The sequence below is a fragment of the Hylobates moloch genome, unplaced genomic scaffold (genome assembly GCF_009828535.3).
Source record: "Hylobates moloch isolate HMO894 unplaced genomic scaffold, HMol_V3 SCAFFOLD_22, whole genome shotgun sequence".
In the NCBI taxonomy this organism is placed as follows: domain Eukaryota; kingdom Metazoa; phylum Chordata; class Mammalia; order Primates; family Hylobatidae; genus Hylobates; species Hylobates moloch.
The window spans coordinates 14533194-14551732 of record NW_026652297.1 but is presented as its reverse complement, the minus strand read 5'-3'; the positions used below and the strand labels follow the sequence as shown (position 1 = coordinate 14551732).

Sequence of the window (18539 nt, the reverse complement as noted above, 5' to 3'; positions counted from 1 at the left end):
TTGGGTTGGTTCCAACTCTTTGCTATTGTGAATAGTGCCGCAATAAACATATGTGTGCATGTGTCTTTATAGCAGCATGATTTATAGTCCTTTGGGTATATACCCAGTAATGGGATGGCTGGATCAAATGGTATTTCTAGTTCTAGATCCCTGGGGAATCGCCACACTGACTTCCACAATGGTTGAACTAGTTTACAGTCCCACCAACAGTGTAAAAGTGTTCCTATTTCTCCACATCCTCTCCAGCACCTGTTGTTTCCTGACTTTTTAATGATGGCCATTCCAACTGGTGTGAGATGGTATCTCACTGTGGTTTTGATTTGCATTTCTCTGATGGCCAGTGATGATGAGCATTTTATGTGTTTTTTGGCTGCATAAATGTCTTCTTTTGAGAAGTGTCTGTTCATGTCCTTTGCCCACTTTTTGATGGGGTTGTTTGTTTTTTTCTTGTAAATTTGTTTGAGTTCATTGTAGATTCTGGATATTAGCCCTTTGTCAGATGAGTAGGTTGCAAAAATTTTCTCCCATTCTGTAGGTTGCCTGTTCACTCTGATGGTAGTTTCTTTTGCTGTGCAGAAGCTCTTTAATTTAATTAGATCCCATTTGTCAATTTTGGCTTTCATTGCCATTGCTTTTGGTGTTTTAGACATGAAGTCCTTGCCCACGCCTATGTCCTGAATGGTATTGCCTAGGTTTTCTTGTAGGATTTTAATGGTTTTAGGTCTAACATTTAAGTCTTTAATCCATCTTGAATTAATTTTTGTATAAGGTGTAAGGAAGGGATCCAGTTTCAGCTTTCTACATATGGCTAGCCAGTTTTCCCAGCACCATTTATTAAATAGGGACTCCTTTCCCCATTTCTTGTTTTTGTCAGGTTTGTCAAAGATCAGATAGTTGTAGATATGCGGCATCATTTCTGAGGGCTCTGTTCTGTTCCATTGATCTATGTCTCTGTTGTGGTACCAGTACCATGCTGTTTTGGTTACTGTAGCCTTGTAGTATAGTTTGAAGTCAGGTAGCGTGATGCCTCCAGCTTTGTTCTTTTGGCTTAGGATTGACTTGGCGATGCGGGCTCTTTTTTGGTTCCGTATGAACTTTAAAGTAGTTTTTTCCAATTCTGTGAAGAAAAAATATGGAACGCTTCACGAATTTGCGTGTCATCCTTGCGCAGGGGCCATGCTAATCTTCTCTGTATCGTTCCAATTTTAGTATATGTGCTGCCGAAGCGAGCACTCTGTGACATATTTCTTTGATAAATCACGCTCATAATAGGTTTGTTGTCTGACTTGTAGTTTTAGTTTCTTTAGAGAGAGAACATAGTAGTAAAGCAATTTGAATGTAGACACCTTCTAAACTTTAGTGATTTTTCTCTTTCATCCCACCTTCACCTAATTTTACAGCAAAATCTTTTTAGTAGTTTACTTTTGCTAAAACTTTGGGTTTTTTTAAATTTTAGAACAACTTTTCTTTTCCACACTCATATTTTGTTAGTTTATGTAATGAATAATTACTGTGAAAAGTATAACCAGCATAAACAGACTGAGGACAAATGCAGCTGACTCTACTAAAGTAAGAAATATAAGAGTGTAAGAGAAACTATTAGCCACAAATCCATGTGTGATGGGCATTTGTTGCTCTGTTTCACAAGAGAAATGGAGAGCATTGGCTGAGTAAGAGAATATGTTAAGTGGAGGTCCTTTGAGAGAGGTTATATAGTATTTCACTAAGTGCTGTATATATAAAGTTAAGAATTACAGTAAGGGGACTTAAATAATCAGGAAGCCTTCATGAAATAGTTAAATTTTGAGTTGGCTCTTGAAAGATGATTAGAATGTATAATTTGAGGAAAGGGAGCATTCTCAGGAAAGGAGTGAACCTACTCACCTACAGCCACAGGTTGGTGTTGGGAAGGAGAGGAAATATAACTTAAGGTGTGGTTTAATAGAATGAGCATTAAATTGTAAGTCTAAAGGCCTAGTTGCATTCCTACAAACCTTTTTGACATTTTATTTAGGAGATAAATAATGAGGGAGAAAAAGAGTATTCTAGTCGGGAGTGTAAGGAAAAAATATGGGAAAGCTACCCACCTTAAAGAATTAACATGGAAGCCCAGTGAGAGAGAAAATTGAGAAAATAAGGAAAGACTCAGGATGAAGCATAAGACCAGTGGTTTTCAGTTGTAATCCTCTTTCAATCATAGTACATATCAAAAGCTTTCAGATAAAATTTGATGTGAACAGAAGACTCTGCCACTTAAAAGAAATTCTTTAAAACACAGCTTTAGACATATAAACCTAATGTATACATTAGAAAGAGTTGTCAGAATGTCTTGAAAAGAAATCAGTGGGAAAAAGCAGACTTAAATTTGTAGGAAACAGTGGAAAACCAAAGAATTTAATTCCCACTAAATTAGACAAAGGTTCAGTAAAAGAGGCTTGTAAGCTATTTTTTTGTTTTAATAATAGTTGGTGTATATTTTCTAGACATAGAAAATAAATACTGATTGAATGATGTGGTTGATTGAAAATAAATATTGAAATCTAAATATTAAATGTGAGAGAAAACAGCCCTCTGTGTCAGTGTGTTCTGCATCTAGTTGGAAAATATTTGGGGAAAAAAAGTATGGTTGCATTTGTATGGAATATGTACAGACTTTTTTTCTTGTCATTATTTCCTAAACAATAGAGTATAACAGCTATTTACATAATACTTGTATTAGGTATTACAAGTAATCTAGAGATGCTTTAAAGTATAGGGGAGAATGTGAGTAGGTTGTATGCAGATATTACACATTTTATATAAGAGGCTTGAGCAGCTGTGGATTTTGGTCCATGGAGGGTCCTGGAACCAATCCCCACAGTTACCAAAGGATGACTTGACTTTATGATTCACTTACAAATAACTATATGAGGCAGATATTTAATATATGATTAAATAATAGGTATTTTAAAAATCTTAACTGATTTCTTTAAAGCTCCTCAAAGGAAGAAATCTTACAGATTCAGTATGTAGTATGTCATTGCTGTTTGATCATCTTTTCTGTCCTTTTTTTAGCCAAATTTCACTTGCTTATATGTATCTAAAACTTCTTTTCTATGGCATTCAATTGTTCTACTTTCTTAGTACTTCTGAGAACAAATTTTCAAATATGTTCATAATCAGTTCAAGAAAATATGTTTGATAACTAAAATAGTCTTTTGCTTTAAAAAATTTTAAATCTGAGATCAACAGATCTTTTTGTAAATTCCCATTTGAGAATGAAAGTTTCTGTTTTTCCTCTTGTTTTGACTGGCGAGATCTGGAGAGATTTGGATATTTACTTCCCTTCAAAGAAAAAACTATTCTTAAAATAATAGTTTCAAATTCGAAATTCAGCAGCCTGTTCTTTTTTTAATAAAATATTAAAGAGAAAAAGCCGAAAATGTTCTACATACTCTTTTTCTTCTTGTTTGAGAAGAAACTGCTTTATGTGGATTGACACCTCACGTACCCTGAGTTTAAGAAGTTAGTATTATCTGAGAAGGTACTATTTTTAGGTCCAGCTGTAATGTTTCTAACTTTGGTACGCAGAGTAGTGGGTGCTTCCTTTCCCAGAAGGCTCCATATTCTCAACATGTGCAGGTCAATTTGACATAAAGCTACCAACAAGGAGCAACAGGCCCATTGCAGGCTGTGTTTATAACTTGAAAATTATGAGCAGGTATTGGGAGCCACAGACTGTATTTGGGAACCAGCTGCATGTCAGGACAAGCATAGATTGTGGTCCGTGGAGGCTGGGAGAGCACAATGCTTGAATTTCATTTCTTTGGGAGATAAGAAGAAAAAAATACCTTCCTACCTGACAAGATTGACAACTTGCTAAATCTGATTATCTTCAGAAGTGTTCTGGACAGTCGCGAAGTAAACATTCACTTTTCAAAGATGATGATCAAGGAAACATCTCTACGAAGGGACCCGGATTTAAGGGGAGAGCTAGCTTTCCTGGCAAGGGGCTGTGATTTTGTTCTCCCTTCACGGTTTAAGAAGCGGCTGAAGTCATTTCAGCAAACACAGGTTTGAAATTTGGGTGTTTTGTTTTTTTTTTTGAAAATATTTTTATTACTAATAAAACCATCTAGTGAACTAACTCACAAATAATTTTACAGCTCCCTTGTATCTTGATATTAGATCAAGGAATTAATGTGTGTCCTCTATTCAGCTATTTGCAGAAAGCTATTTGCAGAGGGATTCCAACAGGTTTAAAAATAGACCTTCTGGACCTGGAGTACAGTACTCACATTTTTCTCTTGTAGAGAGGGAATCCAGTTTTAGAGACAACAAATACAACTTAACAAACATTTTACAACTTAGATAGAAAATTACTGGAATTTTTCATAGAAATATCCTTGAGAAACTAGAATTTTTTGTATTAAAAGCCTTGTTTGCACTTTGAATCAGTAGATTATATATTAGCATGCATACACATCTGTAACAAATGTTTGTTTAAAAAGTATGTGTTAATCCTGGTAATCTTTTTTTAAAGCAAGACCTATTTGTCTATATAGACAATTGTGTATGTGTGTGTCATAATGTATGTAGATAACAAAGAATGGTGGTTACTTCTAGATCGTTAAAAATGTCTTCCCTAAGCAAGCTGTGTAACTGAGTCATTTCTGCCTATGATGAGTACTTTGCAGAGTCCCTACTTTCTTACTTAAAACCTATGGCAGTGTTTCACCAAACAAGTGCCTAACATTGACTACAATATAAGTCAAGGACTGTACAAATGCTGGCCATCCAAAATCCGGCAAGAAACCATAGTTTATGGTTATTCTGACCCAGAATAATCTCAAATTATTTGGGTAAATATGAAATTGCTTTTTTTATAGGTCAAAATGATCAAATATTAGAAATGCTACAGTGACATAATAGCACAAGGATACTATTCTGAATGAATATCTAAATGATACTGTGTTTATAGGGAAAGACTGAAATGGAGAATTGAAATACTTTACCCAGCTAATTCTATTCTAATGCTGCTCCTAGACTGGACTGAAACCACTGTATCCAAAGTGAGCAGATGCTAAACTTGTCAGTAAATCTGGCAGAATTTATGTTACTAGGTTTTCTTCCATAATGTTTGTAAACTACCAGTTTTATTCAGCTACTTTAAGGTTTAAATTATATATCTCCTTGTAGAACTCAATAGAAAGTAAATTGAGTATCCAGAAGCTCAAAATAAGTGCATTATTTTAGTGTTATTTTCCTTTTAAATATTAACATCAGTTTTATTAAATATGGAATTGGCCAGTGGATTAATAGTTGCCTATCAGTGAATTGCTCTGTGTTAAGTACACTAAGAAAAGCAGAACAGAATATTTTATAATCAGATATTTTCCCATTCAAGTAAAATCTTTGGCAGCCAGTGTTCTGAATATCACTTATTTCTGTCAAAGCAAAAGCATAGAGTTAACATTGAAGACCTTGCTCTAAACCTTTCCCACTAGTATGTATTCATGAGACTCTCAGGTTTCATCCCTGCTGGCACCAGTGGTCTTAATTCTATGGGCATAACTGTCCTAGATGTCACACCACAGAAAACATTGGTGATTGTACACCTGAACCTCACAAATCTCTTTCAGCATAGAATAATGGAAAAGGAATGACACTAATATAAATGGTCTAGGTAAAGCCCCTGAAGAATTCTGTGCCTTACTCTAGATTTTTAAGAACACTTTGAACAATAATAATAATTTATTGACTTATGGGACTACGTAATATTTACAGATTTAGCATTAAGGCAGAGAGAAATGTTTACTTAAAATGGATTGTCAATTTGTTAACTCAAAAGTGGTTTGTAAACTTCAAATTGCTTTACATATGTAAATGATTATTTTATTTATTATTGAATCTGAAAGATTATGCCAAATTATGCTTCATCTAATTTTTTGGGTATCTCATCCTTTGGTCTTGTCATTCATTTTCTTACATGATAGACAGATCTCTGCCCAGCACTGTTCTGAACCTTTTACCTATATTACATCTTGTAATTTCCTTTAATCCTCACAACAACCTTCTAAGAAGTAGACATTGTAATTTCTGTTTTATTATTGAAATTCCAAAAGGTTAAGTAACCATTTTGAGGTCACAGACTAGTAAGCCATCAGTGTTTTAAGTTTTCATGTTTCATTGGTATCACTTCCCTTTGTTCTGTTTCTTGACTATTGCTTTATATGGGTGACATCCTGATACTGTACAAAGACATGGTGTGACAACTGGCCTTCATATCCCTAATAGTCTTAATATATGAGCAGACTCCATTCTGTGTATTAATGTCAGATATTAACACAGGGAAATTGGGCTATTATGACAAAAATAGGAGATTTAACCATTTTCATATATTTATGTGAATAAATCTTATCTCTTTATAAAACTCACATATTTAAGGGTAGCTAACATTTTTATCCTGAATTTTAAAATTGTTATAAACCTATATGTTAAGAAGAAATATGATAGATTTATTTCTTACAGATATATCATTGTTCAAACTTTAGAGATGGCATTAGGGTAATTTAAGGAAGAACATTTGAATAATACTTTGTGTTCATAATACCTATAAAATATATTTAGCTAGTCAACAGTTGTGTTCATCTTTCATATACTTTATGTAGCATCTAATACAGTACCATGCTCATGAGCCTTGATAGTTTGGCCATTAATTAAGAATAGAAATTAGAACTATGAAAATCCTCATGGAATCTTTTTTGCTTTTTCTGGTAAGAATCTCAGAACTAAATTTAGTCTTTATTGGTAAGATAAATTTCTACCTGAATAATGGTGTGCCTCCCCTCCCTTTTTCCTAAATCATTGGCAATCTTAATTTCCTCACTGCCTCCCCGCCACTCTTTACTGACCTTTCTAATGTCTCTTTATAGTATGCCACATCAAATCATTTTTTTAAAAGAAGAAGAATATAAACTGTAAATCAGTTATTAAACTGTAAAGGGAGTTTGGTTGTGATGAAATTAATGACCATGATTTTTGCCTGTTGGAGCAAACCACAAATAAGATAAATGTGTATCTTGCAGGAAATGGTATGGCCCTAGTGGCAAATAAATCAGCCAGGTAGGGGACATTTCAGAACTAAAATGCTTTAATTTTCTTAACAAAGATTTTCTCAGCATCAAGGGCTGGCAGTGATTCTACCTCAGCAAAGTCAAACTAGAGAAGGTAAAAGGAGCCCCTTCCCCAAATACTTTTTGGATATATATATTTAAAAGGAACTTGTTTTTGCCTGTTGAAGGAGAGGTAAAAGTCACAGAAAGACCAATAACTGTCTTCAAAAAGAATGTATTAATCCAGTTCCAACAGAGTAAGAATACATCTCGAGATTCTTAATATATCAACTAACATTGCTCTTTGAGTCTTTTGAAATGTCTGCCAAATAGTTGATGGAGAAACCTATGTATTTTTTTTAAACGTAACTCTATGTAAACTTGAGTACTGGCAGATAATTAATAAATTAATTAATTTAGTGCAGATAAGCATTCCCTAGAAACATGCTTACCACCTTTAGAGTACAGTGAGCCCTTAATCTCTCCTGTCTCTGTTTGTGGTTTCTTATATTGCTGGTGATGATTTTCAGTAAATGAATACTGTTTAAATTTTTTGTGTCTCATAATCTTATTTTTCTTTTAGATTCAAAATAAACCAGAAAAGAAACCTGGAACACCACTCCCACCTCCAGCCACCTCTCCAAGTAGTCCCCGACCTCTCTCCCCGGTTCCCCATGTGAATAATGTTGTGAATGCGCCCTTGTCCATAAACATTCCACGGTTCTACTTTCCTGAAGGACTCCCAGATACCTGTAGTAATCATGAACAGACTCTAAGCAGAATTGAAACTGCTTTCATGGATATTGAAGATCAGAAAGCAGACATTTATGAAATGGGGAAAATTGCAAAGGTAATGTAACTACTAAATGATTTATAATCTCCCCTTCTCTAGAAACCCTGATCCCCTCCCCTTCTCTAGAAACCCGGATCCCCCCTGCTTCACTGCCTCTTTGCTCTGTTTTTAAGCATGCATGGAAGTTGTTGTTTTTTTTTTCCATAGTGATCTTCCATTTCAACCTCCTGTTTAATATAAGAATCCCTTCCAAGACATCGCCAACTCATAAATTCATTCTCTGCTTGAATGCTTTCAGAGACTAGAAGCTCTACCTTGCCAGGCAGCCTGGTCTATTGTTAAATACTTAGTTGTTAGAAAATTTTTCCTTGTGCTGAATAGGAATCTGATTTTTAGTCTCACCCATTGATCATAACTGCCCTAATGCCAGACAAGGAAGCATTAGACCATCTCAATACAGTCATTTTACCCAGAAATAAATGGATTTGACAATAGGAAGCAAGTCTTTGGAACTTTCAAATATATCCAACTGCTTCTGAGTTAAAATCTATCCCCCTAATGTCAGGACTACTCTGACTTGATTCTGTGCCTCCAGCCTCCTCCCAGAACAGTTAATACTTATCATAACCATCAGATTATATTTGATTATGCCATTTCCCAATTTAGCAATATTCAGGAATTCCCACCCTCTATAGCAGTGCTTTGTTTTGTTTGGGCTTTATTTTTATTATGCATAAATATTGAAGAGTCAGGTCACACTTCAGGCTTTAGCAGTAGTTTAGGCTGTACTTCAAGAGGCAGAGGGGTTTAGTAGGCTAAGGGCTGCATGGAGGCAAGTAGGAGACCAAGTGGGAATACCTAAGAGCCCGTGCACACTTCCACTGAGAAGGATTCCCCTGCTTTCAGGAGTAATGTTAAAAAGTTGGAAAACTACCATTGTTCAGGATAAACCTCAAACTTCTCTTCCTGGCATTCCATGGCTTCCACAGCCTGGCCCCAGAGTTTCTTTCCAAACTTGCCTAAAACTTTCCTGTATAAGTATGACCCTCTTGCCCTCTTATAGGCACACCGCTGCATTTGGGCTCTCAGAGTTCCCCCTCCAGAGTGGGCTTCCCCGCCTGCCAACCTCCTTAGCATCCACTTTGTTGAAGACCTAGCTTCTATTGTGTATTATTGGAGAAGTCCCTGAACCCTCACTTGTCATGCCCTGCCCTACCTCTGACCTCACAGAGCATTTATCATTGCTGTTAAATGATATGTAACTAGAGTGATTTTAAAGGAAATGAAAAGGAATTCTTTCTTCTCTTTCTTCATTCCCTCTTCTTAAAAATTGCTTATTGATACCCTAGATGCTTCTAATGAAAAACAAACTCATTCCAGAAATAAGAGCTTACCTGTTTCCATTCCATTTTACTTAAGAGGGAACTGCAGTTCTACAAGTACTTACCTGAAGTCACAGAGCTAGTTGATGCCGGGAGACAAGTTGTCTAACTTCTAGCATGGTGCTGTTTCTATGTATGTCATGTCCCTGGACATGTGGTAATGGTAACTAACTTCCAGTTAATAGCCACCCAAATATATTACAAGTTCTTTAAGGGCATTCAGGGTTTTCTTACCCAATTCTTTTAGAGGTGGCTATTGCGTTAGATGACAGAACCCTGGTGATAAAATTTCTGAATGGGCTGGAACTATGGCTGTAAATCTAAAAGATAAAATTTAGCAAGGCTGAATGAAATCTGCATTTGGAGGTAATATGGTAACTACATAAATGCCAACAGGGTATTTTTTTTTTTTTTTTTTTTTTTGAGACAGTTTCGCTCTTGTTGCCCAGGCTGGAGTGCAATGGTGCTATCTCGGCACACCACAGTCTCCGCCTCCCATGTTCAAGCGATTCTCCTGCCTCAGCCTCCCGAGTAGCTGGGATTACAGGCGTGCACCACCACGCCCGGCTAATTTTTGTATTTTTAGTAGAGATGGGGTTTCTCCATGTTGGTCAGGCTGGTCTCGAACTCCCGACCTCAGGTTATCCGCCCACCTCGGCCTCCCAAAGTGCTGAGATTACACCAACAGGGTATTTCTAACATGAGAGCAATTTGTGTGAAAGAGACAAAAGGTTTCATGGATTGCCTCAGGTAAGCAGACAAAGAGAAACTTTCCAGATCAGGGCATAGTAGTTCCCTGGTACAGTGCTGAGGTCACCGTGTCTGGAGAGCCCTTCTTCCTCTGAATATTCCCGACTGCTGACTGAGGAGCCCATTCTCCTGTGTCTTCGTACTGCTCTGCCTCCACATCCTTTATGGTCTGGCCTCCCATTCCTGTGCCGTGGTAGCCCTGCCTTGCTCTGTGGCTCAGGGCCCCGCTAGCACTCCACAGATTCAGTGAGAGGAGGGCAGAAAGCCTAAAGACGCCACAGTGCTCAAGGGAGTTGTCGAAAAGAATATAGTCAGGGCAGGGTAGAGGTCTCTGGCAGGTGGGGAGCCAGAGGAACGACTTTGCCATTTATGTGCAGTGAGAATCAGTCTGTATGTGGCATCAGAAAAAAACAGCAGTGTTGAAACTGACAGAAAACATGGAGAAGTTTAAAAAGATAGAAAACTAATTTGTTTAGCCATCGTAACAGTCATTTACATAACAATTTGCTACTTATACCTAATAATCATGAGGTGCAATAGCCATTATACATATATGTGTCTGATTAACTTGTCTGAATTATACTTAATTATAGCCCTAAATTCTATTCATGGGCACCAAGCCTTTTTGTTCATTGCTCTTAGATCTTAATTGTCAGCTCAGGTAGCAAAGTAAACTGCACATACTTTTAAAAAGTTAAAGCAAACATTGCATTTTTATAAAATGAAGATGTATGGCCAGGCACAGTAACTCATGCCTATAATCCCAGGACTTTGGGAGGTCGAGGCAGGAGGATCGCTTGAGCCTGGGAGTTCAAGACCAGCCTGGGCAACATAGTGAGACCCCATCTCTACAGAAAATAATTTTTTAAAAATTACCTGGGTGTAGTGACATGTGCCTCTGGTCCTAGCTACTCAGGAGGCTGAGGCAGGAAGATCACCTGAGCTCAGGAGGTTGAGGCTGCAGTGAGCCATGATCACACCACCACACTCCAGCCTGGGTGACAGAGTGAGACCCTGTCCCAATAAAAAGTTGGGGCGGGGGGATGTGTATATAATTACCTGGGAAGTTGAGGGGGATGTATATATAATTACCTGAAAACATATCATGAGTGTGTCAGTTTGTATTTTTTTTTGCCTCTTTATTCTTAAAACCGTTTATTTAAAAGTTGATTTAATCATGTCTTCCAGTTAGCTAATTCTCTTTTTTTCTAATTTTATTTCCATGGTTTGTTGGGAAACAGGTGGTGTTTGGTTACATGAGTAAGTTCTTTAGTGGTGATTTGTGAGATTTTGGTGCACCCATCACTCAGGCAGTATACACTGCACCCTATTTGTAGTGTTTTATCCCTCACCCCTTCCCACCCTTTACCACTTAGTCCCCAAAGTCCATTGTGTCATTCTTATGCCTTTGCATCCTCATAGCTTAGCTCCCACTTAGGAGTGACAACATACGATGTTTGGTTTTCCATTCCTGAGTTACTTCACATGGAATAGTCTCCAATCTCATCCTGGTCACTGTGAATGCCATTAATTCATTCCTTTTTATGGCTGAGTAGTATTCCATCATAGATATATATACATACATACATATATATACACACATACATATATATATACATACATACATATATATATACATACACATATATGTATACACACAGACACACACACACACGCCAGTTTATCCATTTGTTGATTGATGGGCATTGGGTTGCTTTCACGTTTTTGCAATTGCGAATTGTGCTGCTATAAACGTGCATGTACAAGTATCTTTTTTTACAGTGACTTCTTTTCCTCTGAGTAGATACCCAGTAGTAGGATTGCTGGATCAAATGGTAGTTCTACTTTTAGTTCTTTAAAGAATATCCACACTGTTTTCCATAGTGGTTGTACTAGTTTACATTCCCACCAGCAGTGTAGAAGTGTTCCCTGTTCACTGCAGCCATGCCAACATCTACTGTTCTTTTTTTTTTTTTTTCAGGGGTAAGATGGTATCACATTGTGGTTTTGCAGGGGTTAAGGTTCTTCTTGGAGGGGTAAGGTGGTATCGCATTGTGGTTTTGATTTGCATTTCCCTGATCATTAGTGACATTGAGCATTTTTTATATGTTTGTTGGCCATTTGTATATCTTCTTTTGAGAATTGTCTATTCATGTCATTAGCCCACTTTTTGATGGGATTATTTTTTTCTTGTTGATATGAGTTCATTGTAGATTCTGGATATTAGTCCTTTGTCAGATGTATAGATCTTGAAGACTTTTTTCCACTCTGTGGGTTGTCTGTTTACTCGCTGACTGCTCCTTTCACCGTGCAAAACCTCTTTAATTAAGTCCTAGCAATTTATCTTTGTTTTTGTTACATTTGCTTCTGGGTTCTTGGTCATGAAATCTTTGCCTAAGCCAATGTCTAGAAGGGTTTTCCCAATGTTATCTTCTAGAATTTTTATAGTTTCAGGTCTTAGATTTAAGTCCTTAGTCCATCTCAAGTTGATTTTTATAAAAGGTGACAGATGAGGATCCAGTTTCATTCTCCTACATGTGACTAGCCAATTATCCCAGCACCATTTGTTGAAAAGGGTATGCTTTCCCTACTTTATGTTTTTGTTTACCTTGTCAAAGATTAGTTGGCTGTAAGTATTTGGCTTTATCTCTGCATTCTGTATTCTGTTCCACTGGTCTATGTGCCTATTTTTATAACAGTACCATGCTGTTTTGGTGACTATGGCCTTATAGTATAGTTTGAAATCAGGTAATGTGGTGCCTCCAGATGTATTCTTTTTGCCTAGTCCTGCATTGGCCATGCGGGCTCTTTTTTGGTTCCATATGAATTTTACAATTTTTTTTCTAATTCTGTGAAAAGTGTTGATGATATTTTGATAGAAGTTGTGATAGGAATTGCATTGAGTCTGTAGATTGCTTTTGGCAGAATGGTCATTTTCACAATATTGATTCTACCCACCCATGAGCATGGGATGTGTTTCCATTTGTTTGTGTCATCGGTGATTTCTTTCAGCAGTGGTTTGTAGTTTTCCTTGTAGAGGTCTTTCACCTCCTTTGTTAGGTGTATTGCTAAGTATGTTTTTTGTTTGTTTGTTTGTTTGTTTGCAGCTGTTGTAAAAGGGGTCAAGTTATTGATTTGATACTCAGCTTGCTTGCTGTTGGTGTATAGAAGAGCTACTGATTTGTGTACATTAATTTTGTCTTCAAAAACTTTGCTGAATTATTTTATCAGTTCCAGGAGTTTTCTGGAGGAGTTTTTAGGATCTTCTGGGTAAACGATCGTATCATCAGCAAGCAGCAAGAATTTGACTTCCTCTTTTTTTTTTTTTTTTTTTTTTTTTTTTTTTTTTTTTTTTTTTTTTTTTTTTTTTTTTTTTTCTGAGACAGAGTCTCGCTGTGTCGCCCAGGCTATAGTGCAGTGGCTCAATCTCGGCTCATTGCAAACTGCAAGCTCTGCCTCCCGGGTTCACTTCATTCTCCTGCCTCAGCCTCCCAAGTAGCTGGGACTACAGGTGCCTGCCACCATGCCCTGCTAATTTTTTGTGTTTTTAGTAGAGACGGGGTTTCACCATGTTAGCCAGGATGGTCTCGATCTCCTGACCTCGTGATCTGCCCGCCTCAGCCTCCCAAAGTGCTGGGATTACAGGCGTGAGCCACCGTGCCTGGCTGACTTCTTCTTTATTGATTTGGGTGCCCTTTATTTCTTTCTCTTGTTCGATTGCTCTGACTAGGACTTCCAGTACTATGTTGAAGAGGAGTAGTAAGAGTGGGCATCCTTGTCATGTTCCAGTTCACAGAGGGAATGCTTTCCACCTTTCCCCATTTGGTATTATGTTGGCTGTGGGCTTGTCATAGATGGCTTTTATTACATTGAGGTATGTCCCTTGTATGCCAGCTTTGCGGAGAGTTTTAATCATAAAGGGATGCTGGATTTTGTCAAATGCTTTTTCTCCGTTTCTTGAGATGATCATGTGATTTTGGTTTTTAATTCTGTTTATATGGTGTATCACATTTATTGACTTGCATATGTTAAACCATCCCTGCATCCCTGATATGAAACCCATTTAATCATGGTGGATTATCTTTTTGATATGTTGTTAGATTCAGTTAGCTAGTATATTGTTAAGGATTTTAGCATCTGTGTTCATCAGGGATATTGGTCTGTAGGTTTTTGTTTGTTTGTTTGTTTGGTTGGTTGGTTATGTCCTCCTTTCCTGGTCTTGGTGTTAGGGTGATGCCGGCTTCATAGAATGAATTAGGGAGGGTTCCCTCTTTCTCTGTCTTGTGGAATAGTGTCATAGGATTGTTACCAATTCTTTGAATGTCTGGTAGAATTCTGCTGTGAATCTGTCTGTCCTGGACATTTTTTTGTTGGTAATTTTTAAATTACTATTTCAATATCACTGCTTGTTACTGGTCTGTTCAGGGTATCTAATTCTTCCCGATTTAAGCTAGAAGAGTTGTATCTTTCCAGGAATTTATCCATCTCTTCTAGGTTTTCTAGTTGATATGCGTAAAGGTGTTCATAGTAACCTTGAATGATCTTCTGTATTTCTGTGGTGTCAGTTGTAATATCTCCTGTTTTGTTTCTTATTGAGCTTATTTGGATTTTCTCTCTTCATTTCTTGGTTAATCTTGCTAATGGTCTATCAATTTTATTTATCTTTTCAAAGAACTAGCTTTTTGTTTCATTTATTTTTTATATTATTTTTTTCTTTTGTATTATGTTTTTCAGTCTCATTTAGTTCTGCTCTGATCCTGGTCATTTCCTTTCTCCTGCTGGGTTTGGGTTTGGTTTGTTCCATTCTTGTTTCTCTAATTCCTTGAGGTGTGACCTTAGATTGTCTGTGCTCTTTCAGACTTTTTTGTTTTTTTGTTGTTGTTGTTGTTTTTTGTTTTTTTTTTTGAGACAGAATCTCTCTCTGTTGCCAGGCTGGAGTGCAGTGGCGCGATCTTGGCTCACTGCAGCCAGCACCTCCTGGGTTCAAGCAATTCACCTGCCTCAGCCTCCTGAGTAGCTGGGACTATAGCTGTGCACCACCACACCCAGCTAATTTTTGTATTTTTTAGTAGAGACGGGGTTTCACCATGTTTGCCAGGATGGTGTCGATCTCTTGACCTCATGATCCACCCACCTCGGCCTCCCAAAGTGCTGGGATGATGGGCGTGAGCCACTGCGCCCAGCCCAGACTTTTTGATTTAGGCATTTAGGGCTATGAACTTTTCTCTTAGCATTGCCTTTGCTGTGTCCCAGAGGGTTTGATAGGTTGTGTCACTATTGTCGTTCAGTTTGAAGAATTTTTTAATTTCCATCTTGATTTCATTTTTGACCCAGTGATCATTCAGGAGCAGGTTATTTGATTTCCATGTATTTGCATGGTTTTGAGGGTTCCTTTTGGGGTTGATTTCAGGTTTTATTCCACTGTAGTCTGACAGAGTGCTTGATATAATTTCAGTTTTCTTAAATGTATTGAGGCTCATTTTGTGGCCTCTTCTATGGTCTATCATGGAGAAAGTTCCATGCACTGTTGAATAGAATGCATATTCTGCAGTTGTTAGATGGAAGGTTCTGTATATATCTATTAAGTCCATTTGTTCCAGGGTATAGTTTAAATCCATTGTTTCTTTATTGACTTTCTGTCTTGATGACCTGTCTAGTGCTGTCAGTGGAGTATTGAAGTCCCCCACTCTTGTTGTGTTACTGTCTATCTCATTTCTTAGGTCTATTAGTAATTGTTTTATAAATTTGGGAGCTCCAGTGTTAGTGCATCTATGTTTAGGATTGCGATATTTTCCTGTTGGAAAAGGCTTTTTATCATTATGTAGTGTCCTTCTTTTTCTTTTTTAACTGTTGTTGCTTTAAAGTTCGTCCGATATAAGAATAGCCACTCCTCACTTTTGGTGTCCATTTGCCTGAAATGTCTTTTTCCACTCCTTTACCTTAAGTTTGTGCAAGTCCTTATGTGTTAGTTGAGTCTCTTGAAGGCAGCAGATAATTGGTTGGTGAATTCTTATCGATTCTTCAATTCTGTATCTTTAAGTGGAGCATTTAGGCCATTTACATTTAATGTTAGGTGAGATATGAGGTACCATTCCATTCATCATGCTATTTGTTTCCTGTATATCTTGGTTTTTGGTTTTTGTTTTTTAAATTGCATTTTTGTTATATAGGTCCTGTGGGATTTATGCTTTAAAGAGGTTCTGTTTTGAGTGTTTCCAGGATTTGTTTCAAGATTTAGAAGTTCTTGTAGTGGTGGCTTGGTAGTGGCGAATTCTCTCAGCATTTGTTTTTCTGAAAAAGACTATCTTTTCTTCATATATGAAGCTTAGTTTCGCTGGATACAAAATCTTGGCTGATAATTTTTTTGTTTGAGGAGGCTGAAGATAGGGCCGCAATTCCTTCTAGCTTGTAGGGCTCTGCTGAGAAATCTGCTGTTAATCTGATAGGTTTTCCTTTTTAGGTTACCTGGTACTTTTGTGTCACTGCTCTTAAGATTCTTTCCTTTATCTTAACTTTAGATTACCTGATGACAGTGTGCCTAGGCAATGATCTTTGTGTGATGAATTTCCCAGATGTTCTTTATGCTTCTTGTATTTGGATGTCTAGGTCTCTAGCAAGGCTGGGGAAGTTTTCCTCAATTATTCTCCCAAGTATGTTTTCCAAACTTTTAGATTTCTCTTCTTCCTCAGGAACACCAATCAATCTTAGGTTTGGTTGTTTAACATAATCCTTGACTCCTTGGAGGCTTTGTTCATATTTTCTTTTTTTTTTCTTTGTCTTTGTTGGATTGGGTTAATTTGAAGACCTTATCTTTGAGCTCTGAACTTCTTTCTTCTGCTTGTTCAGTTCCATTGCTGAGACTTTCCAGAGCATTTTGCATTTCTGTAAGTGTGTCCATTGTTTCCTGAAGTTTTGATTGGTTTTTATTTATGCTATCTATTTCCTTGAATATTTTTCCCTTCACTTGTATCATTTTTTGGATTTCCTTACACTGGGCTTCGCCTTTCTCTGGTGCCTCCCTGATTAGCTTAATAACTAACCTCCTGAATTCTTTTTCAGGTAAATCAGGGATTTCTTCTTGGTTTGGGTCCATTGCTGATGAGCTAGTGTGATTTTTTGAAGGTATTAAAGAACATTGTTTTGTCATATAACCAGAGTTGGTTTTCTGGTTCCTTCTCATATGGGTAGGATCTGTCAGAGGGAAGGTCTAGGGCTGAAGGCTGTTAGTCAGATTCTTTTGTCCCACGGGGTGTTCCCTTGATTTAGTACTCTCCCCCTTTTCCTATGGGTGTGGCTTCTTCAGAGCCAAGCTGTAGTGATTGTTCTCTCTCTTCTGGATCTAGCCACCCAGCAAGTCCGGGCTCTGGGCTGGTACTGGGGGTTGTCTGCACAGCGTCCTGTGATGTGAACCCTCTGTGGGTCTCTCAGCCATGGATACCAGCACAGTACTTGGTGTGTCTCTTGGGTCCTGCAGGAGCAGTCCACTTCCTTCAGGGGGTCTGTGGGTCTTCTCAGGTTTCCTGATTTATTCCTGCAGTTGTTCTGGAGCAAAAATTCTCAATGCAAGCCTCCACACACTGCTCTGTCCCAAGTTGGAGCTGCAGTCTAGTCCTGCGTCCCATCCACCATGATTCCCTCAGTCCTCAGAGACTTTTTATTACTCCCAATTCTCTTTTAATTTAGCTTTTACTTGGCTATTGCAGTCTATTAGTACTCACTAAGTCATCCTTATTTTCGACAATTCTTTACTATGCATGCAAGTCTTTTTTGGTACCAGGCAGTGAGCTCTGTGTCTCCAGCACTTACTGTTCATATTCTTATGATAGGTGGGCATAGGAAAAGGAGAAGAGAGGCAACCTTTAAGGAGTAAGGAGGAGAGAGTTTGTTAGAGCAATAAATGAATGTTCTTATGGATTCTTGTAGTTTATAAAGTTATTTGGAAGACCAGCTTGAGTTTGCTGCTTACTCTTAGTGGCACTCAAGTGTAGCTATAAAGACTGGGATCTGTTTTTAAGTGCCTAGAAAACTCTGTGTTTATGAAATCTGCATCTGTTGGTGAAGTTTAGCTCATTCATCTTAGACCTCAAACAGCCCTGAAGAACTTAATGCTCACATCTGGTTAAATTCTTGGTGTGTAGTTTGTACGTTTTTCCACAGCTTTAAGTAATGATAGAGAAGAAATGAATAGAGAATGAATCTCAGAGAAATGAAAGCAACTTAGGAACAGAAACAGAGAAACAGTAAGAAACGCATTTTTCAGAGACTGGGCCAAAGGATTCATCATGGAGTTTTAACTTCTGGCAGAAAGTTGAGGAAAAAGAATAAGACTTTTTTCTGAACCATGTAAAGCCCTACTGTCTTCTGGCTGACATAGCACCTTCTTTACCCGTCACACATGTGGCCTGGAAGGCAGCCTCTCTGTGCCTGAATATCTTCATCTGCAAAATGGGATTAAAAAAATAACTGCCCTCATCTATGTGAGGATCACGTGAGGGCCAAATGAAATTACAAGCCTGAGAC

At 37.7% G+C, this 18539-nt stretch overlaps 1 protein-coding gene and 1 non-coding gene across 4 annotated transcripts in view; one reads left to right on the top strand and one right to left on the bottom strand.

The window, feature by feature from the left end:
* PPP2R3A (protein phosphatase 2 regulatory subunit B''alpha) overlaps positions 1–18539 on the top strand; it is a 220530-nt gene that overhangs the window by 55406 nt on the left and 146585 nt on the right. For 2 of the 3 annotated variants that reach the window (XM_058433343.1, XM_032143604.2), the window contains exon 3: positions 7678–7944. In XM_058433343.1, coding sequence (XP_058289326.1) covers positions 7678–7944 — 267 coding nt within the window. Of the gene's footprint in view, positions 1–1453; positions 1570–7677; positions 7945–18539 lie in introns of those variants that run through there. The other variant, XM_058433344.1, reaches the window with a different exon arrangement.
* LOC116462190 (U6 spliceosomal RNA) lies at positions 1127–1233 on the bottom strand. The gene has a single exon (XR_004246279.1). It is a non-coding gene; the product is annotated as a U6 spliceosomal RNA (small nuclear RNA).